We start from the raw sequence: 17,966 nt of genomic DNA on the forward strand, positions 1-17,966 counted from the left end.
ATCCTGTTATTGATGCTCTTCTTATTAATACTGAAGAGTTGTGATCTGAAATGTTGGGGGTTGTATTTTAAACCAAAGGAAATTGACTTTCTGTTATTGAAACAAAGACTGATACATTTCTCCAGCCAAATGTTTTTAATGTCACAGTGAAACCAGGACAGCACAACATATCCACTGAATACATAAAACTTCAGCCTAAACTTCATCTTTATCGCCAGCCTTCTTTAATCATCTGCAGTTTCTTTTTACAGGAAAATGTATTCTCATTATGTAAGTGCTCATTTTGAACCCGCCTTTCCATACACCCAAAGTAAATGACCATTTAGTCTCTGAATGTGAGCCAGCCTTGTATTAGTTCAGCATATTAAGCATGGGGTTCCATCTTGACCTTGAGTGTCCCGGGTTTGAATCTCTGCTGTGGCAGGAACAGGCAGAAAAAAACATAGCCAAGTCTACAGCACAAATGACAATGACTCACTGTAGTGAGACAAAGGGGAGCAGCACAATAGACACTTCTTCATGCTTTGGTTTACTAATCTATATTGGAATGCTTGTAAAAATAAACAAATAAGTAAACTAGAATAAATAAAGAAGGCAGCTTTTTTAATTGAGTGGGCGGTGGGTGATACAAGGTTGACCTTGCCAGACTGTTGAGTTTAGGCTACATCTGAGGACGCACTGGGACACGATTTTCAGAAACACTGGAAATTCTAAGATCCTCTCTGGGGGCTGGAACATCCACCTGAAATATACGAAAGAAACATTTCTACCATAATAACATGAAACTGAGACATCACATGCCAATCCATTTTTTTTTATTGGCCAATGAATTAATATTGTATAATCTAATGAGGTTATGCATTAACAAGATGGGAATATTCTGACTTTGGCTTTAGCTTTTAGCCTGGTGTTTTAATACATTCATTTCAAAGATATAGCATAGAAACATTCAACAATACAGTAAATAACAGAAAATTGATATGGGTCATTTTCTGAAAAAAAGAAGCTTGAAAAACATAAAAGAAGGGTGCATTATGATACAGAAAATGAGGAATACCTGGAAGGCTGAACAATGAAACAATTTAATGTGATGCTATAACACAAAAAGTCTTAGTTGGGTCAACTTAGGCTAATGTTGTGCATCAAAGGGTTAATGTGACCGCCATGACCTCCTTTTGCAAAGTTGTCTTTTTCCCCCCATGCATGCAGTAAATAAAGTTCACAGAACCATCATCCCTTTTGATGATGATACTTTATTTATTTCCCAGGTTTGAAGAACACTATGTGTTGACACAGCAGGACCTGATACAGGAACCTGGCAGCCTTTAGAATTCTACTGGTTCAGTTGATCTATGAAGCAGGAATATGTGAGATCATTTCCATGTTTATTATAAAGGCTGATCCAACTGAAAAAGTGAGAGGAGCGATGCACTGCAAGTGAGCAATGAGACGCAGAAGAGATGAAAAGGCTGTTTAAGATTAACTCTTTGTGGACCACATCCAGACATCATCTTACCTGGCACTCAGTGTTCTGGCTCCCATCCAGGGATGAGCTCAGAGCTAATTAATATCCCGTCTGCAGGGAGAACTTTGTTTTGACTCTGTTTTATTTCGCCTCACCTGTTTAGTCCATTCATTGGTCCTTCCTGTCTACCCTCCCTCTATGGGTGTGATTTGAGTGGATGTGTTTCAGCTGTGTGACTGCCTCCCCCGTGTTTATAAAACTCTCTCCATCATGTGGCTGGGCCCGATCATCTTGTACCCCAAGTCTTGACGTCCCACGTTCTCTTTGGATTGAATTGTTGATCGTCTCATTTTCTGCCTGTTCTGTGACCTTCCTTCTGAATCTCCTCTGAAAAACCATTGCTTGGATAAAGTAAAGCTTTTCTAATGTGAATCAACTCTTTGAACTTTTACTCCTCGAGAGTGAGTGAGTCAGCTTCTGGGTCCTGCGTTGATCCGTGACAGATTGTTTTCAATGTTCCCCTCTGTATTAATGATTTTGTCCTTCAGTGAGCTCCACCCAGTCGTCACATACGAGTCTCTAGATTAGATATTTCCTCTGGCTCACAACCACCTTTTACTTTCCTCTGTCTCAGAGAGCAGTAGAGTCTCTGTCTCTGTGTCTCTCACTGTTTCAGTAAAACAGAGTCATGTACACAAAGGTTGAATATTGATCTGTCTCATTTGTATTCATCCCACCTTTGTGGCCCCTGTCCAGATGAACATATTGGGTTTGATGGAGTAGTACTCTTAATTGCTTTGAAGGAGTACTTCTTCTTCTTTTTTTTTTTTTTTTAAAGGTGAACTTCCTGTTGCATGTTCAGAACAACAACTCCCCCTCTCGTCTGCAATATATTGTTTGTAACCGTTTGAAAACGGTTTGTTTGTGGTGGGTTGTGAGAAACATGGACTCACGTGTTCCAGATGTGATTCTAAGAAAGCTGGTCTCACTGCTTGTTAGTATCCTGTGATTCAGTCCAGAGTCGAGTGGCCCGTCACACACAACCACCAGCAGATGTCAGCTTGAGGGCCATTTTGAAGAGAACACAAATTTCAACTAAGCCTCTCTAGTCCTTATGTAACACTCTCAGCAAGGCGCTGAGCATCACAGTTCACTGATATTTATGAGTGACAGTGACACACACACACACATGCACGCACACACACGGAAGAAAGGACGAGCCTTTTCATGGCTCAGTGCCGGAGCACCGAGGTCTACGCTTGTTGCTACATTTGACTTTTAACTCCTGCAGTCACAAGGTCAACAAGTACTTGTGCTCCTTCGCCTGCTGGTTTCCGGCCTCGCTCAGCGCCAGCACCGGCAGCCTCTCTGGGCTGGAAGGGACCCTGCAGGCTCGGCAGAGGATCAGACAGAGGAGGAGAAGGAGGACGGCGACCAATGCGTTGCAGCCGATCGCCACCAACGCAGCTGTGGACAGTCTTGTTGTGCTCTCCTCAGAGTCCATAATGGAAACCAGACTACCAGGGTCACTCTCTTGGATGTTGGATTTTAAGTTGGTTGCATTGTTTTCATAGAGACTGCACATGTTGAACCCTTTGGACCATGTTTATCATGTCTCCACTGATGAGCTACAGTTTTTTCTCATCCTGAAGGTAACATCAGGAGAAATCAGGAGTTTAATTGAGAAGTCACATTTTGCTGAGTCTCTATATCAGACAACAGCAGGAAAGTCGTCTCAGCAGAGACAAACATTTACTCCTCGTGGCACACTTTCCCTGGATTGTATTTTTGCGATGACACACCAACATTTCACCATATGGACGAGTCTCGGAGAACTGGCTTGCAGGAGTGATTTAAAATTCGTCTGTCCAATTCCTAAACTGCTATCAACTCCGGTGAATGCCTCCCATTGTCTGGAAGAGAGGAACAAATAGAACAATTACAAATAAATGATCACAATTTAGCTTCTACATCCTTTATAAGTATTAGCTTTCTTTCAAGAGCTGTGGTTGCTCACTGGATGATGTTAAGTTTCCCTTCTTGTTTCTCCACAATTTCTTTGAAAAGTGCAAACAGTTTTACCAGCAAAGCGTTGTCCACATCGGGGGTTGCTGGGTAATCATCAGGTCAGCCTGGTCTTCTTGTTTGGCATTAGTACTGTAAGCTTGCCATGACTTTACTGTCATGTTTGAGTTTTTGCTTATTTGGATATTAAGTGTTTTTGCTTGGTTAGGCATCTCTGTTGGATATAGATATATATCCAACAGAGATATATATTCATTTCATCATGAAATGTGTTGCCAGAGTTTTCTCTCGAGCTGCCATACTTGCTGTCCGTCTCACATGACTCTGCAATCGATCTGCTTATTCCCCCCCCCCCCCTTGCTGGTCTACACTCCACATGAAACTCAACCTATCTGTTCAGCAGCTTTGTGAGCTTGAAAAGCATCAAACACACACGTGCCTGTAAGTCACAGGTCTATAACAAACAGACTCACCATTATCTCTGATGAGTGAGTCTGGACTGCCTGGGTGAATTTCATACCTCCACAGCTCTAATGGAAATCTGGCTGCCCCCGGACTGTGACAGGTGGATCTGATAAAGGCCGGCAGCATTTGGTCTGGCTTTGGTGCAGCCTGCAACCCCCAGGATGAGAGCTGCCTCCACACCTGATTGATTTTACTTTTGAGAACGAAGCAATCACAAGCAGACATCTCCCCTGTGTATCACGCTTAAACTTACTGCCTCATTATGTTCCACTTTAAAATGCACTGACTCTCCAGTTTGGGAGAAAAAAGATCATGATTCTCGTCACAATGACAACTTTAAAAGCCTTCAGTTTGTATTCTGTATTGCTATCACATGCAAAGTTTCACATCCATACTGGTTGCACACTCACCTGAAAGACTCAGCCAGTAGTCTATTCTTTAATGTCCCATTCTTTTCGTGAACATCCCACAGTGTGTCAGTGATGCTCCTTCTCCGTCTTTCTCTTCACAAGCGCAACAGTTCCCTCTTCAGCTGTCTGCAGAGCTCTGTCTTCTTTTGTCTGTTATCCCTGCCGTCTTCCTTCCCCTCTATCTGCTCCTCTGCGCTGCACACATGACCAGAGACAAGCCAGGACTGCACGCTGCCTGCTGGAGCTCCAATAACAGAGACAGAGAGAGAGGGAGAGGGAGAGCGAGAGCGAGAGAGAGAGAGAGAGACAGAGAGGGAGCGCTGGTGGGTGTCAGCAGTGATATCAGGCGTAGGGGAGAGGGGAATGGTTTGGGTGTAATTACACGGAGCTCCTGCTGCAGACAGGAGGAGGAGGATGTGGAGGAGAACAAGCAAAGTCGCCTGTCAGGCAAAACAATGACTTCCACCTCGTATCACAGTGCAGAGTATGGCTAAACAAATTATTTCAGCTCTTCAATAACAGGCCTGGAAACAGAGGCAATCGCACTGAGCGGTGATGAAAAGGATCTACATTTAGACCCAATTAGAACCACTGTGTTTGCTCCTCATGGTGTACCTGAGTACAAAGCAAATGTATAGTTTTTTTTTAAAAGTCCCATGTTCTGTTTAGTGGAGACAGACGTAGGTGATAATCCTAGGTTCTCTGAGAACTGATGAAACCTTCCTCGGGCAAATATGTTTTTTTTCCCATCATCTTAGGATAAGTTTAACATTATAAATGGACGTTTTTCAATCGTGACTTAAATAAAATAGACTATATGGTTTTTTTTCCCAGGCCGACTTTAACACCAATAAGACCTATAATAGGTTCTCTTGGAAGGCCAACCAGCTCACAAATTTCCTTACCTTTTATTTTTAGCTTGTAATCTGTAACGTAACTTAATGCAGTAATGTGGTTCCTTCAAGTGAAATCAAAGCTCGGTGGCATGTACTACCGATATTTACAATAGTGACACATTTTCCCATCGACTACCTTTATGACATTTTATTGCAGTACAACACTGTATCAGGCATGTAACCAAACTGGTTTTAACACGGTAACACGTCATTGCGTCAGTGGCGATTGGCTGCAACGCATTGGTCGCCGTCCTCCTCCTCCTCTGTCTGATCCTCTGCCGAGCCTGCAGGGTGCTGGCGCTGAGCGAGGCCGGAAACCAGCAGGCGAAGGAGCACAAGTACTTGTTGAGCTTGTGACTGCAGGAGTTAAAAGTCAAATGTAGCAACAAGCGTAGACCTCGGTGCTCCGGCACTGAGCGATGAAAATATCACTGTTTCATCTTGATGTCACAAGTTGCTGTGACACACAAAGGTAGCGAGTGTGTGTGTGTGTGTGTGTCATGACAAAAAGGGCTATCTAATATTTTATTAAAACGTACATTTTACCGACAGTTAGTAACAATATTTTGCAGACTAGAGGTGGAGGTAGCCTGAAAACTAAGTTTTTTAAAACGGGTTCCAGAGTGGGGACATTTTGAAACGCTGCCTTGGCTTTGAGGTGTGGATGGGCAAGATGCACATCTGTGGAAAACAATTGCCATAGTCATTGCCCCACCTCTCGACCCCCGTGACCCTCTGCCTGACGTCACTTAACAACAACAACAATGGCGGATGACATACTCCAGGTCCTGCTGCAGAAGCTAATGATCAGTTTAAAGGGGTGATGATATATGTTGAATTTCTCGAATACAAGGACGAGCAGGAGTACTCTCAGTGTCTTCTATGTTTTTACATGTTCTGTGTCTTCTTCTCCCAAAGAAAGATTATGTTTTGGCTCGATAGGACCTTAGTCTTTGCTCTTCTTCAGCAGGCTGAGGAGTTTCTCCATCTTGGCTACTTCCACTTCTGGACCTTCCGGCACCTCTTCACCCTTCTTTACCTACACAGAGTGAGACAGAGTGAAGTCGCCAACTATTTGACCTGGTACTGAAAAAGCCAATAAAGAGCTGAAAAACACAACAAGCCTGTGCCTAACAAAAGAAATGCAATGGATGTAACGAATGAAAAGTCAACAGGAGCATTATGTCTCGTTGAAAATACCTGCTGTCTAATAAAATCGTCAAACGTCTCATGAAGGGGCACTGGCACAACATCAGTTCTATTTACGAAACGTAATCATAGGAGTGTCGCATAGGAGGAACTAACATGTGATTATGCCATCTGTGTAATGCACTTATTGTACTCATACATAAGAGGGACAGGGTGAAATACAAAAAGATGATTCATACAAAATTATTTAACTCTCAAATGACAAATGTTTTGCCAACTCCTCCTCTGAAGTTTGAAAAATGTTATATTAATACTCTGTTTTGAAATGGATACAGCAAAAGAGAATAATCACACAGCTGTACTCCGTAAACAACTCTGTCAGCAACATGATGCAGCGCTCAGCAAATCATCCTCCACAGAACTGTACACAGACCAGCACTTCAAATCCATTCGTTAGAAATGTATCACGTTTAGAAAATCTTAAGATGTCCATCTGGGTTCTGATATTTTTTGTCCATAGATTTTTAGTTCATCACATGTGTAAATCCCTGTCATCCTCTAAGAATCAAAACAAAACGTCTAATGAAAACGCATTCCTCATCTTTTCCTGTGAGGCCTAAAAATGTGTGCCTGCTTATTTTCTGGCATCCTACACAGATGAAAAAAAAATCTGGGTTATTATGTAAGTTATATTCCAAGGGGGGGACACTCATAAAATATTTCATAACATGTTTTTTTTCCCTCATACAACACAGACTGGAAAGAGAACAGACACATAGATGTGTGCTGTGGCGAACAGGCTGGGGCTATTTCATGAAGTTGAAATCTTACATAATTATAAAAACAATCACTTTTTTTTTTTTAATACTGGCTTGAATCTGGTATAGCATTGGAGTGAATTGCCTCAAATGATAATAAAGTACTGCAGATGTATTGCAAAACATTTAACAAGCAGCTCATTAAGAGTCTTACCTTTGGTGTCTTGCGTAGGTTCGGGGAGAGTTTGAGGCTGGTGACGATGCCTCGGTCATCACCCACTATGATGATTGGATAGATGGGATGGAATTCAATGTGAGTCAGCTTGATCTTCTTGGGCACCACCTGCTGCTGGCAGATGGCTTCATATTTGTTGATGCTGAGGTCAAAGACATGAACCTGAAAAAAGGGGAGTCACCATTAATGTCTTCATCATTATCATGTCTTCATTTCCTACTCATGAGTGTCCTTAAGAGCTGAATGGAACAAGTCAATGTCTCCATTGTGAGATCAATAAAGGCTTATCTTATCTTATCTTATCAGTATTTTGACCGTGGTGTCCACCCAGCTGGTGAATTAGTCCTTACTATAGCTACACGGGCCCCATGTTTGAATCCAGTTCACTCATGTCAGTTTCTGGTGCAAAAAGTCGCTTATATATCATGCAAGCAGTGTAACGAGTCAATTAGTGACTCGTCACTCTCGTATAACCACTTTTTTCCAGTTAGCATCCTATAGTCACAGAGAGCAATCATGGCCAGGTAGGAACTGTTGAAGTGTTCACACACAATCTGAGAGAGATCTGATGAAGAGCCTTACTGTTCCATCGGTTGTCACAGCAGCAAAGACAGTGGAGGAGTATGGAGACCAGGCCACGTCTGCAACAGGCTCTTTAGGATCAAAGATCAACATTGGAGTGCTGGAAAAGCACACAGACAAATTAGATGAACAAAGGAACAACAACATGAAACAAATAGAGTTTAATGTGTGTGCTACATAGTGTCACCTGTAAAACAATAAAAAATCAGAAACTTGCAACATAACTAATATAGGACTGTTTTTACAGTCTATCGTTTTTATTTTCAGGATTTCAAAATATGACTTGGGTGCAAAATCACATGTTACCACAGATACAAACTCAATTCTTGATTGTCATGCATGAGAGAGAGCGAGAGAGAGAGAGAGAGAGAGAGAGAGAGAGAGAGAGAGAGAGAGAGAGAGACTAAGTGGGACAAGAAAAGCAGTTAGCATTTGCATTGTGTGTAAAATGTGATAAACACATTCATAATAGTGACTTGTCAAAAACACAGTTTTAACAATGTTCACACTATGTGACCAACTGACATCATTAATGATCCAACCCCGAGGGACTGAAACAACCAAGTGGCTGCAGATGAGATCTGCACAGAGTACATTTATGTTTTTATGACTCCACATTATCAAGTCAAAAATCAAAACAGTTAAAGTCAAAGAAAGCAGGACACCTGGAGGAGAAGTGGAGCAGTGTATTTTCTTCCTGTTGAGGAGAAGACCTCACCCCAAACTAACACCAGCTGATGAGCTGATTGAGAGCACCTGCCTGCAGGAGCGACTGCTGTTCAATTTGGGTCAAACCATAAACGAGGATACTGGTATGGATGAACTGAAATTAGATTGATAATTCTTGCATGAGTAAAATAGACAGCAGGCCTATTTATGTTGAGCTGCAGTTTTGTTTGTCTCTTTGCTGTTACAAATTGATTTTATGTTTCAATGTAAATGATGACTGAGAAATAATATTTCATGATTGATAAATTGGAGGTAAATGGTAATCAAATATTGTAAAGGCTAAAACATTTAAGACATGTTATTTGTTTGAAAGTAATGATTGTAAATTTCTGTTTCTGTTTGAAGGTAACCTAATTTCTACCCCAACAAGAAAATAAAATTGAGAGGCAGAAAAGAGTTGAATACCTTATAGTTGGCCAGGCCATTTTTCAAGTTTGGGCAGAAGCTGTGCAAAGTAAACCACAGAATAGCTTGTCGCACATTATTTCTACCTTTCATTAACACACTGTACTCATGTATAAACTGATGTGTGGAGTACTAGTAGACCAACTACAATATGCAATTAAATGCACCTAAAATTCTTTCCATTATTTTCAGCCACCTGCCTCATCGATCGTGCAACTCTGCCTATTTGATAAATAACATGTGAGTTGGTGTAGAACCTCACCTCCAGTATATTACATTGTGGCAGAGAGGTCACATACATGGTGTTATTTTTGTTCTACAAAGGACTGACACTATTGTAACCCTATAAACAGACCTCCTAGGATTTGACAGTCATGTCCAATATTTTCAGTAGGCTATGGTACAAAATATTCATAAAGTTTATATGATTCATTGACTTGTTGTCCCCTTTTGATTCCAGTCTTTCTATTCATCCAGAGACTTCTGGTATCTGCCAGTTTTATAGGTGACAAAACATTCAAGTAGGGCTTTTAACCATTCAAATTGCATGGCAAAAAGTTTGTGACCGTTGTTTGATCACATCTTTCCCTGAAAACAATATGTTCAGTATCTTCAGGGCGATATAGATCAAACTTGAAAACACCGTCTCTCATAATGGGCAGATGATTACCGTCATTATTCAGTCAAGCGGTCTGTGCTGACAAGAGGTGGGAGGCATGGTGGGTTATTCAAATTAGGCTGGAAAGTTTGTTTGGCCAATGAGGACTGTATCAAGGTAATACAGACCAATATATAGGAATATTATGAAAATATCACAAATGGTGACTATCTTGTTCATAGTTGACTGATTGCACACTGATATTTCTTCAGAGTATTAATAGCATCGATAATGATGGTGGTGGAGATGACGCCATTTCTTTGGTGTCATAGTTTTTGCAAAATAAAATATACAACAATAAACAACAAGCTGCCTTTGCCTCAACTATTCTATATTTTGAGCATTAATTCTCATGCTTCATGTATGGCGCCAACACATATGGAGCCAAACAAGACGTCAACCAGCTGTTCTGTTAGCACTGAATATGTAATTTTCATCACAGTCATTCTGCCCTCCTCTACAAACACACATCAGCCAACTGGTAGCAACTGGTACACGATCCCTCACCAGCTTCCCACTGGGCAATACTGACAAATGTGTCGAATGTTACAGTCACATAAACTGGCAGTGACAGATATGGTGGGCGGGTGAAGAAGCAATGTTACATGGTATTTCCCACATACGTTTTTCTCTCAATTCAACTCTTCTGCTTCTGAATATTTGAAACTCTAAAAAAGAGATGAGAGGTGGAGATGATGAAGTTCAATGACAAGCAGATAAAAGACTGAGTAATGACTTAATGCTGTGGTAATATAAAAGGATCAGAAAATAATCTTGTGTGTTCTACAACAGATGAAAGAAATCTGATTGAATCTTACTTGATGAGATGATCCCACACCGCGATGGTCCAGTCTGAACTGCAAGAGATGAAGACTTCCGGATGAAAGTGGTTCCATTTCACTGCATACACTGACAGGCTGTGGGCACAATAAGTCTCCAAGTACTTGGTCGAGTACAGCTTGGAGCACTGCAAAATAGAGACAAAGACTCACTCTTTCTGTCCATCGCCTGATGATGCTGTAGAACTCACAAGAAGAATAAGCCATCTCAATAGGAAATTTAGGTTGGAAAATGTCCCAACGTATGTATGTAGTACCTAGGTGTAGTATGTACAAGTAAGAAAACACTGAGGTAAATTATACATACCTTTTAATTTTTAAAAGACTAAATATTTTCTTGACACTGTTCTATATTGGCACACATTTCTCCACGGTTCCATAGTTTCAACGAGATCAATGGAATCCCAACATCTGTAATTACTCCACGAAGTGAATTGATTCTCGTGTTGATTTTATAGGTGGATGACTAATATTTGAATAAATATAGGAGCAAGTCAAAGGTATAGCAAAAACAGTTCAGTAAAATGAAAATGTTTCGTGAAACTCCAATAAGAGAAAAAGAAAATTCATGCTTCTTGTCAAAATCCTGCACTTTCACTATCATTACATGTTAAAGTGGTGTACTTGTACATGTGTGGCACACTATGGGTTGGCTTGAAGACACATTTAAGTCTTTTCTAGAATTATAGAAGAGTAAATAACCATTGACTTGTGATCAGGTCAACTTGTGAGAAATGAATACCCAAACTGACTCTGCTGTTTAGTTTAAGTATGTTTATGTTATTGTGCTTATTGTTGACTCTGTCTTTACTGCAAGAAGTACTTTTTGTGCATGTTGTTGGAAAAATGCAAAGTAAGGAAGATTTTTGGAAGAGAACGTCTTCAGACTGATTGAAGACAAGACTGTGAAATCATATTCTTGACATAAAAAAATAAAATATGGCAAAGTTATACAACAAAACACCACTGGAGGTGATTGCTTTGTAAAATTGTGTTCTCAACATATACAGATGATCACGTAGGTAAGTATCCATCATAATTGATGTTTTTATAGCTTTGTTCAGTGTATGTAATCCCTGCAAGGTTTTAAAGTTATCAGATCACAAGTTTATGGAGGTTTCTTTTTTCTATGCAAGCATCTGGCAGTCTTCATCCAATGTTTAACTTGCTTTATCCAACTCACAGCGTTGTGGTAGTGGAACCATTATCAACTGTATGATTTATAATTGGAGGTCTAATTCAGCACAAAAGCAGCAAAGTGAAATCTTTAATACACACCTTATGTATTTTCCCCTCCTCGGTGCCAACAAGGAACAGAGAGTCATTCTGTTTATGGAAGTCTAATGACGTCCCACAAGCTGTGTGCAGAAAACAGCACACGCTGAAGCGAGGCCCACATTTGTACAAACAACAGTCGGATAACACAAATTAACACAGTATTCAAGTGTAGCAAGTTCAGAGCAAAATGTTACCAGTAATGTGCAGGTGTTGCGGTTTCTCGGAGACGGCACCATGCAGTGACAGTGTGATAATGTCTGTAAACACCAGCTCATGCTGCAGTTGTGTGTATACACAAAACAAAACGACATATGACAACAAGCAATAAAAACATGTCGGCAAAAAAACAACGGTTCACACAAGAAAGCGAAACACTAAAGAGTTCAAATGAATAGCTTTTCTTTATCGAACCTTGAAAAGCGTCCAGGACACAACACGGCCATCAGATGACACCGAGTAGAAATTGTGGTATTTGTCAATATCATCATCTTGCCAGCGTACCTGCATAAATTAGATGAAAATCATTTGACTTTCAACTCGAAACTAATTTATCGGAGAGGTCCATTATTTCCCAGATCACCACAGAGATGAAGAACCTTAAGAAGGTGAGGGATTAACTGCTTCAGTCAGAGAAGATCATTAAAAAAAGTAAACGTGTTGTAATCTACACAATAACAACACATGAAATAAAAATTGCATTGCACTCATAGTCTCACTTGTACTTGTGAATGTAGAGAACTCCGCATGTTGTGCTCTTGCATTGCTGGGAGGCGGGGTAACTGATTTCCTCATCTTGCTTGCCACTTATTTATTGAGGATTAATGTCACCTCAACAGGACTGAACCTTGTATTAACAGCTATGAAATACAATCTTCTCGATGGAGATAACAAATGATACAAGTGTTGGGATTCACTGGACGCAAATGATCTTTATTTGCCATGATATTAAATTCAAGCATGTGAGTCTCAACCTCACCTCTCTTCTCTTGGCAGCCTCATGGCTCAGCGCTTACTACTCCCTTTTGATGTCATGAACAGTGATGCTGATAACTTGTTACTCTCATAGGACCACTTTGTCCTCTCGCGAGTTATCCAGCGTGTTACTATTTCCAAGTGAGTATTCTGACTGAAGATGTCAGCAGCTGCTGAAAGCAACTAAGAAAGTGTCTTTTAGTCCAACTTGGCTACTTTTAAAAGCAAGTAATCAGCACATTTACTGAGTGACCTTAATAAATGTTACTTATTTAATCATCAATTCAGAACTTGAAAACAATAGTTCTGTGTAGTTTATGACACTGATCAGCAAATTGGCTATTATCTCCTATTAAACAGTTGGTGCCCCTGAGATCATCTGATAAAAACCAAATAAAATGTTTCTTTATTTATTCATAACTATCTTTGATTATTATTGATCATTATTAATAGCCAAACTGCCCATAAAATTGATTCCCAACACAAGTGTTCACAAACATGACAAGACTTATAAAGTAGAAGATCCATGGTCACCACATGAATGAGACTTATCTTAGGACTGCCTCGCAGTGTGTCTGTCTGTAATGAGCTATTCCAGCAAGTTAACTATGATATTATATATATGTTGACTTAACATCTCAGCATATAAACATGACAGTGAGCTCTCGTCATCCCTGAAGTGTCACGTATCCTCACCTGCCACACTGGGTCAGTGTGCTGGCCCGTCTTGGGTGTGCTCTTGTAAATAGGCTCCAGTCCCTTCTCCTTTAAGTTGTAGACTGCCACACTGCCATCGTAGAAGCCGACTGCCACCAGGTAGGAATGTTGCTTATGAATGTCCAGACAGATCACACTGGACTCAGTGGCGTAGACATACTCTGGGAACGCTGGGTTCTTCAGTGAGTAGAAGACCAGCATGCCTTGTCCCTGCTTTAAAAAGTCGTCTGGCCAGGAGAAGTCCACAAAACAGGATCTCAACACAAGATATTGCATATTTGACAGCATTTATTTATCTTCTGAGATGTTGACAGACCATCAACATCTGTACTTACATGATCCCATTCCTACACCAAACAGATCCTGATATTTATTGTTCCTGTTAGGAACAAATGACTGAATTAACTATTATCCCTTCATAATGACAGAAGGGAAAAACAATCTCTGGGATAAACAAACGTGATGATGAGCCATCCTACCAGCAGAGGGCAGTGATAGCCAGTCCTTTCGCTTTGTCATATCTGAACTTCCACAGAGGGAGAAGGGTGCCCTTCTGACCTCTAAAGTCATCAGCAGCATCTTCAAAGTATTTAAAATCTGTAACAGAATAAAAAAAAAAAAAACATTAAAATCCAAAGAGAAAGTATGTGATCGTATTTCTTTTACATGAATATTAAAGTGTAATTGATTCATTTGAAACCTAAACTGAACCAAACATACCTTGTGCTATGTCATCAAAAATGTTCTGACTGACCATTCTCTCTAAGATCTTTGCTGCCTTCCCCACTTTTGTGATACTGTCGCTCTGAAAAAAACCCAAAACAAAAACAAACCTCTTGTGTTGAAATACTTCTGGACAATCATGTCACATCTGTTTTATTTTTGGTAGCGTATGTTCAGTGTTCACTTCGCTCTGAAAATACCCTACACTGTATACATTGACATAAACACCTGTAAATATTTGCTAATATATTATTTTAGATATACCAAAATGATCTCAAATAGAAATAACATACATGTGGAGCAATTACATGTTACCTGAGTCTCCAGCAGCGTCATGTTCTTCTTGTTTTTCTCATTATCTTTCTTTGATGGTGCAGCTTTTTGCTTCTCTTTGTTTTTTTCTTGTTTCTGCAGCTCTTCCTGGTAGGCATCATAAATTTCCCACTACAAAGAATAGTTCAATCATCCTGTGTGAAAAATCTACAGCCCAGTATGAACAAAACTGACATAAATCTTATACAACATATATATATATATTAAGAAATCCAGCACCTGATTTGCAGTAGCTGAGAAATTGCTGCGCAGAGGAGGTTCAGTCTGACTGCATCTTTCCTGCAGTGAAATAAATCAACATGACTAACATTTTCTATGAATTCCGCCCCACGTTTTGTTTTACACGCTTCAACATCATAACCATGAGTACATGTTACAAGTGTCAAATATTATGCCAAATAGTCAGGGTGTTTCTTGCTACCCTCAGTGGATTATTGAGCGTCTGGGAGGCCCTTTCACTGAAGTTGAACTGGTTCGTGACTTTCAGCTCCTTCCGGTCAGCTTTGGAGGCAACGCTGTCTGGTCTGTCTTCCTCTCCAGCTTCCTCTGCCTCCCCGCCATCCTCGACAGGTGTTACCTATGGACCAACGACAAATTCATTTAATTTCAATAATTTCTTCAATTCAACACACAGAACTGGGGATTTCGAATTGTGCATGGAATATGTGAATACCATGGAAAAAATGGACACCCAAAAAAGCTTGAAGCTTGTCATGTTGGGGTCCAACACACCACCACCTAGAGCAACCTTTTAATCAAGGGTGGCTCAAACTTATAAAGAAACACTTACCGGTGTTTCTGTTTTTTCTCCATCAGATCCTGTTCCAGTGTCAGCTGCTGCAGTCTCTGTGTCCATCAGAAAAAAAGAAAACACATAGTGATGATCGGACCATGCAAAATATTAAAACATGCCTTTCTACGTTCAATCCATTCCAACTGAACGTTTTGGAGATTTTCAGTTAAAAGTGACATCTGGTGGCACTAAGTATGTACTACACCACAAAGATAAACAACAACACGGGACTTGTGCAGAGAAATACATGTTTTTGAAGATAGAATAAAGGATCATTTGAACTGTATGAATTTATTTGGACTTGTTAACAAACGAGAAGCAACATAAGAAAGACATAGCATTTGTAGACCAACAATACGGTTTACATATTCAAACAACAACAGTGGTTAGAAACTGATTATAGCCCCATCACTTCTCCATCCACTCTAAATGCCAACCTGTTCCCATTTCATACAGAATATACAAATAATATAAACATTGTATAGACTTTATATACATACACTCTACATAATCCCCAGCAATAAAAACAGAGCACACAAATATAAAGTATATGTATTTCCTATAGTTTGACTCCCTCTGTCAATGTGCATATGGATTTTGTGAGGGTGATGAGTTACCCTCTAGGAGACCCTCCTTGGCCTTTAGTCTACGAGCCTCATCAGAGTCTTGATGCAGGAGGCTGCTCTCTAACACAAAGTGCACAGCCATCTGATCCACAATTGTAGACTTGTAGGATCCTTCCTGAGTAAAATAAATAACAGAAATATCAAGTATAGCAAAGGACGTATTGGTTTATTTTGGCTGTGTTTTAATACTTAAAAAAAAAAAATAAAGCCTTTATATTTAGATTTTTTTCAAAGTGCACAGAATGAATTCCTGTCTTGTTAACATGAAATGCTGACAATGAGGTAATGCAGTGAGGCAATACTGTTACTTACTCAATCAAAATCAAAATAATAAAAAGTCTACAGTACCTGAGCATGGCTTATACTGCATTGGTACTTGCATCTATTCAGTGTTGTAGTTTGACCATCAGGTGATGTGATAGCTTTACCTTGAAGCTGTAGCGAACAATATTTTGAGGGGCGTGCGGGTTACTTGCAGTGAGGATCCTTGTGAATTCTTCATTTAGCTCCTGGTCATATATTAGAGAGAGAGCAGCATGGCAACACAAATTAGCATAGATGTAGCAGGGATGTTAATTACAAATAACATAATAGTTATTGTTGTTGAGGTCCCTTCGTCATCGCAGCTGATGAGGGTGAAGGCAGAGTACACCCAGGACAGGTCATCAGTGCAACACAGAGACACAGACAACCACCAAAACCAAGAAAATTCAAACACATGTTTTGAGACTGTGGGAGGAAACTAAACTGCATGGAGTACCTAGAAAATCCACACCTGCACAGGAATAACATGCAAATAACAGGCAGAACACTTCAGGTGGCCGCGTACTTGGTTGGATGCATTTCTCCAGTTTGTGATCATAACATCCAGCATCTAGTTGATACTGCAATGAATTAATAGTATGATGGCCGGCATCCAGAAGTACGTGTCCGTCAGTCAGTAGTGTGAGGCCAAGTACTTACAGCATCTGTGAGCTCCATCTGGTCTGGAGGATGATTGAGGCCTCTGCCATGAGTCTCGTCATTTATGTCACCCATATCCAACATATCTTCTTCATCCTGCAACATCATATAGAGGCAACTTATTTTCAAAATAATTAAAAAATATATATATTAAAAAAATAAATCACTGCTCATTGTATTTCTCCTGCCAACAATCAAACACAAAATAAGTTACAATCATATTAATAAATTTTGTAGGAAAACACTCACTTTTTTCTTACTTGCACCTTTGGTTTGCTTCCCAACTGTTACTTTCTGAACGTTTGAACCCTGCATGGAAGCAGTGAGGTAACATTTTACATGACGTAAGTTTCTGGAACATCCATTTTCACTTCAGACTTTAGCTAAATGAAGCTATCGATACTAATAGAATTACCTTTTTGGAAGCGTTCATTTTGAGGATGACAGACATTGCAGAGAAAAAGGTTAAATGCTCCAGCAAACAACTCTCTGAGTGCAAGTCTGTCTCTCTAGGGATACTGAGAAATATGTTTACCGTTTTAAACCGTTCAACAGGACAAATTCTCGGTAGCTCCCGGCTTTTGTGTATCTGTTACCAAGACAACCAGGCGCCCGGCGGCGGGTCCAAGAGGTCACACACACACACACACGCACACACAAAACATTTTTTTCCGGTCACATAATTCCAACTTTTAAAGTTTTGGTTTGGTTTTTTTTTAGGTTTGCCATTTACTGTCTGACAGGTACTTGCTATTTTCTTCTATACAACATCGTATTTCTATATATGGCATTGTTTTCATGAGGAAAACAATAATTCATTAAAAATAAAATACACACAGATAAACGTGGGATGGCAGTTAAGAATTGTCACATATATTAAATATGAATTATGTGCGAACAAGCACGCCCTTGCGCGTAGTTTGTAATTGTTGTTCTTTATTGAAA

General features: G+C 40.0%; 1 protein-coding gene across 1 annotated transcript; it reads right to left on the reverse strand.

Moving 5' to 3' along the window:
• Positions 1–6,207: 6,207 nt before the first annotated feature.
• On the reverse strand, positions 6,208–17,096 carry dnai1.2 (dynein, axonemal, intermediate chain 1, paralog 2; the record flags this gene model as incomplete). The annotated part of the gene is made up of 18 exons (XM_080494394.1): positions 6,208–6,300; positions 7,383–7,565; positions 7,986–8,085; positions 10,596–10,744; positions 11,895–11,974; positions 12,089–12,170; positions 12,306–12,395; positions 13,563–13,810; positions 13,919–13,962; positions 14,063–14,180; positions 14,304–14,388; positions 14,622–14,750; positions 14,859–14,918; positions 15,061–15,216; positions 15,430–15,485; positions 16,050–16,173; positions 16,487–16,567; positions 17,022–17,096. 18 exons carry the CDS (start codon positions 17,094–17,096, stop codon positions 6,208–6,210), a joined length of 1,953 nt encoding a protein of 650 aa, XP_080350520.1.
• Positions 17,097–17,966: the final 870 nt, after the last annotated feature.

Source organism: Blennius ocellaris, assembly GCF_963422515.1.
Source record: "Blennius ocellaris genome assembly, chromosome: 4".
In the NCBI taxonomy this organism is placed as follows: domain Eukaryota; kingdom Metazoa; phylum Chordata; class Actinopteri; order Blenniiformes; family Blenniidae; genus Blennius; species Blennius ocellaris.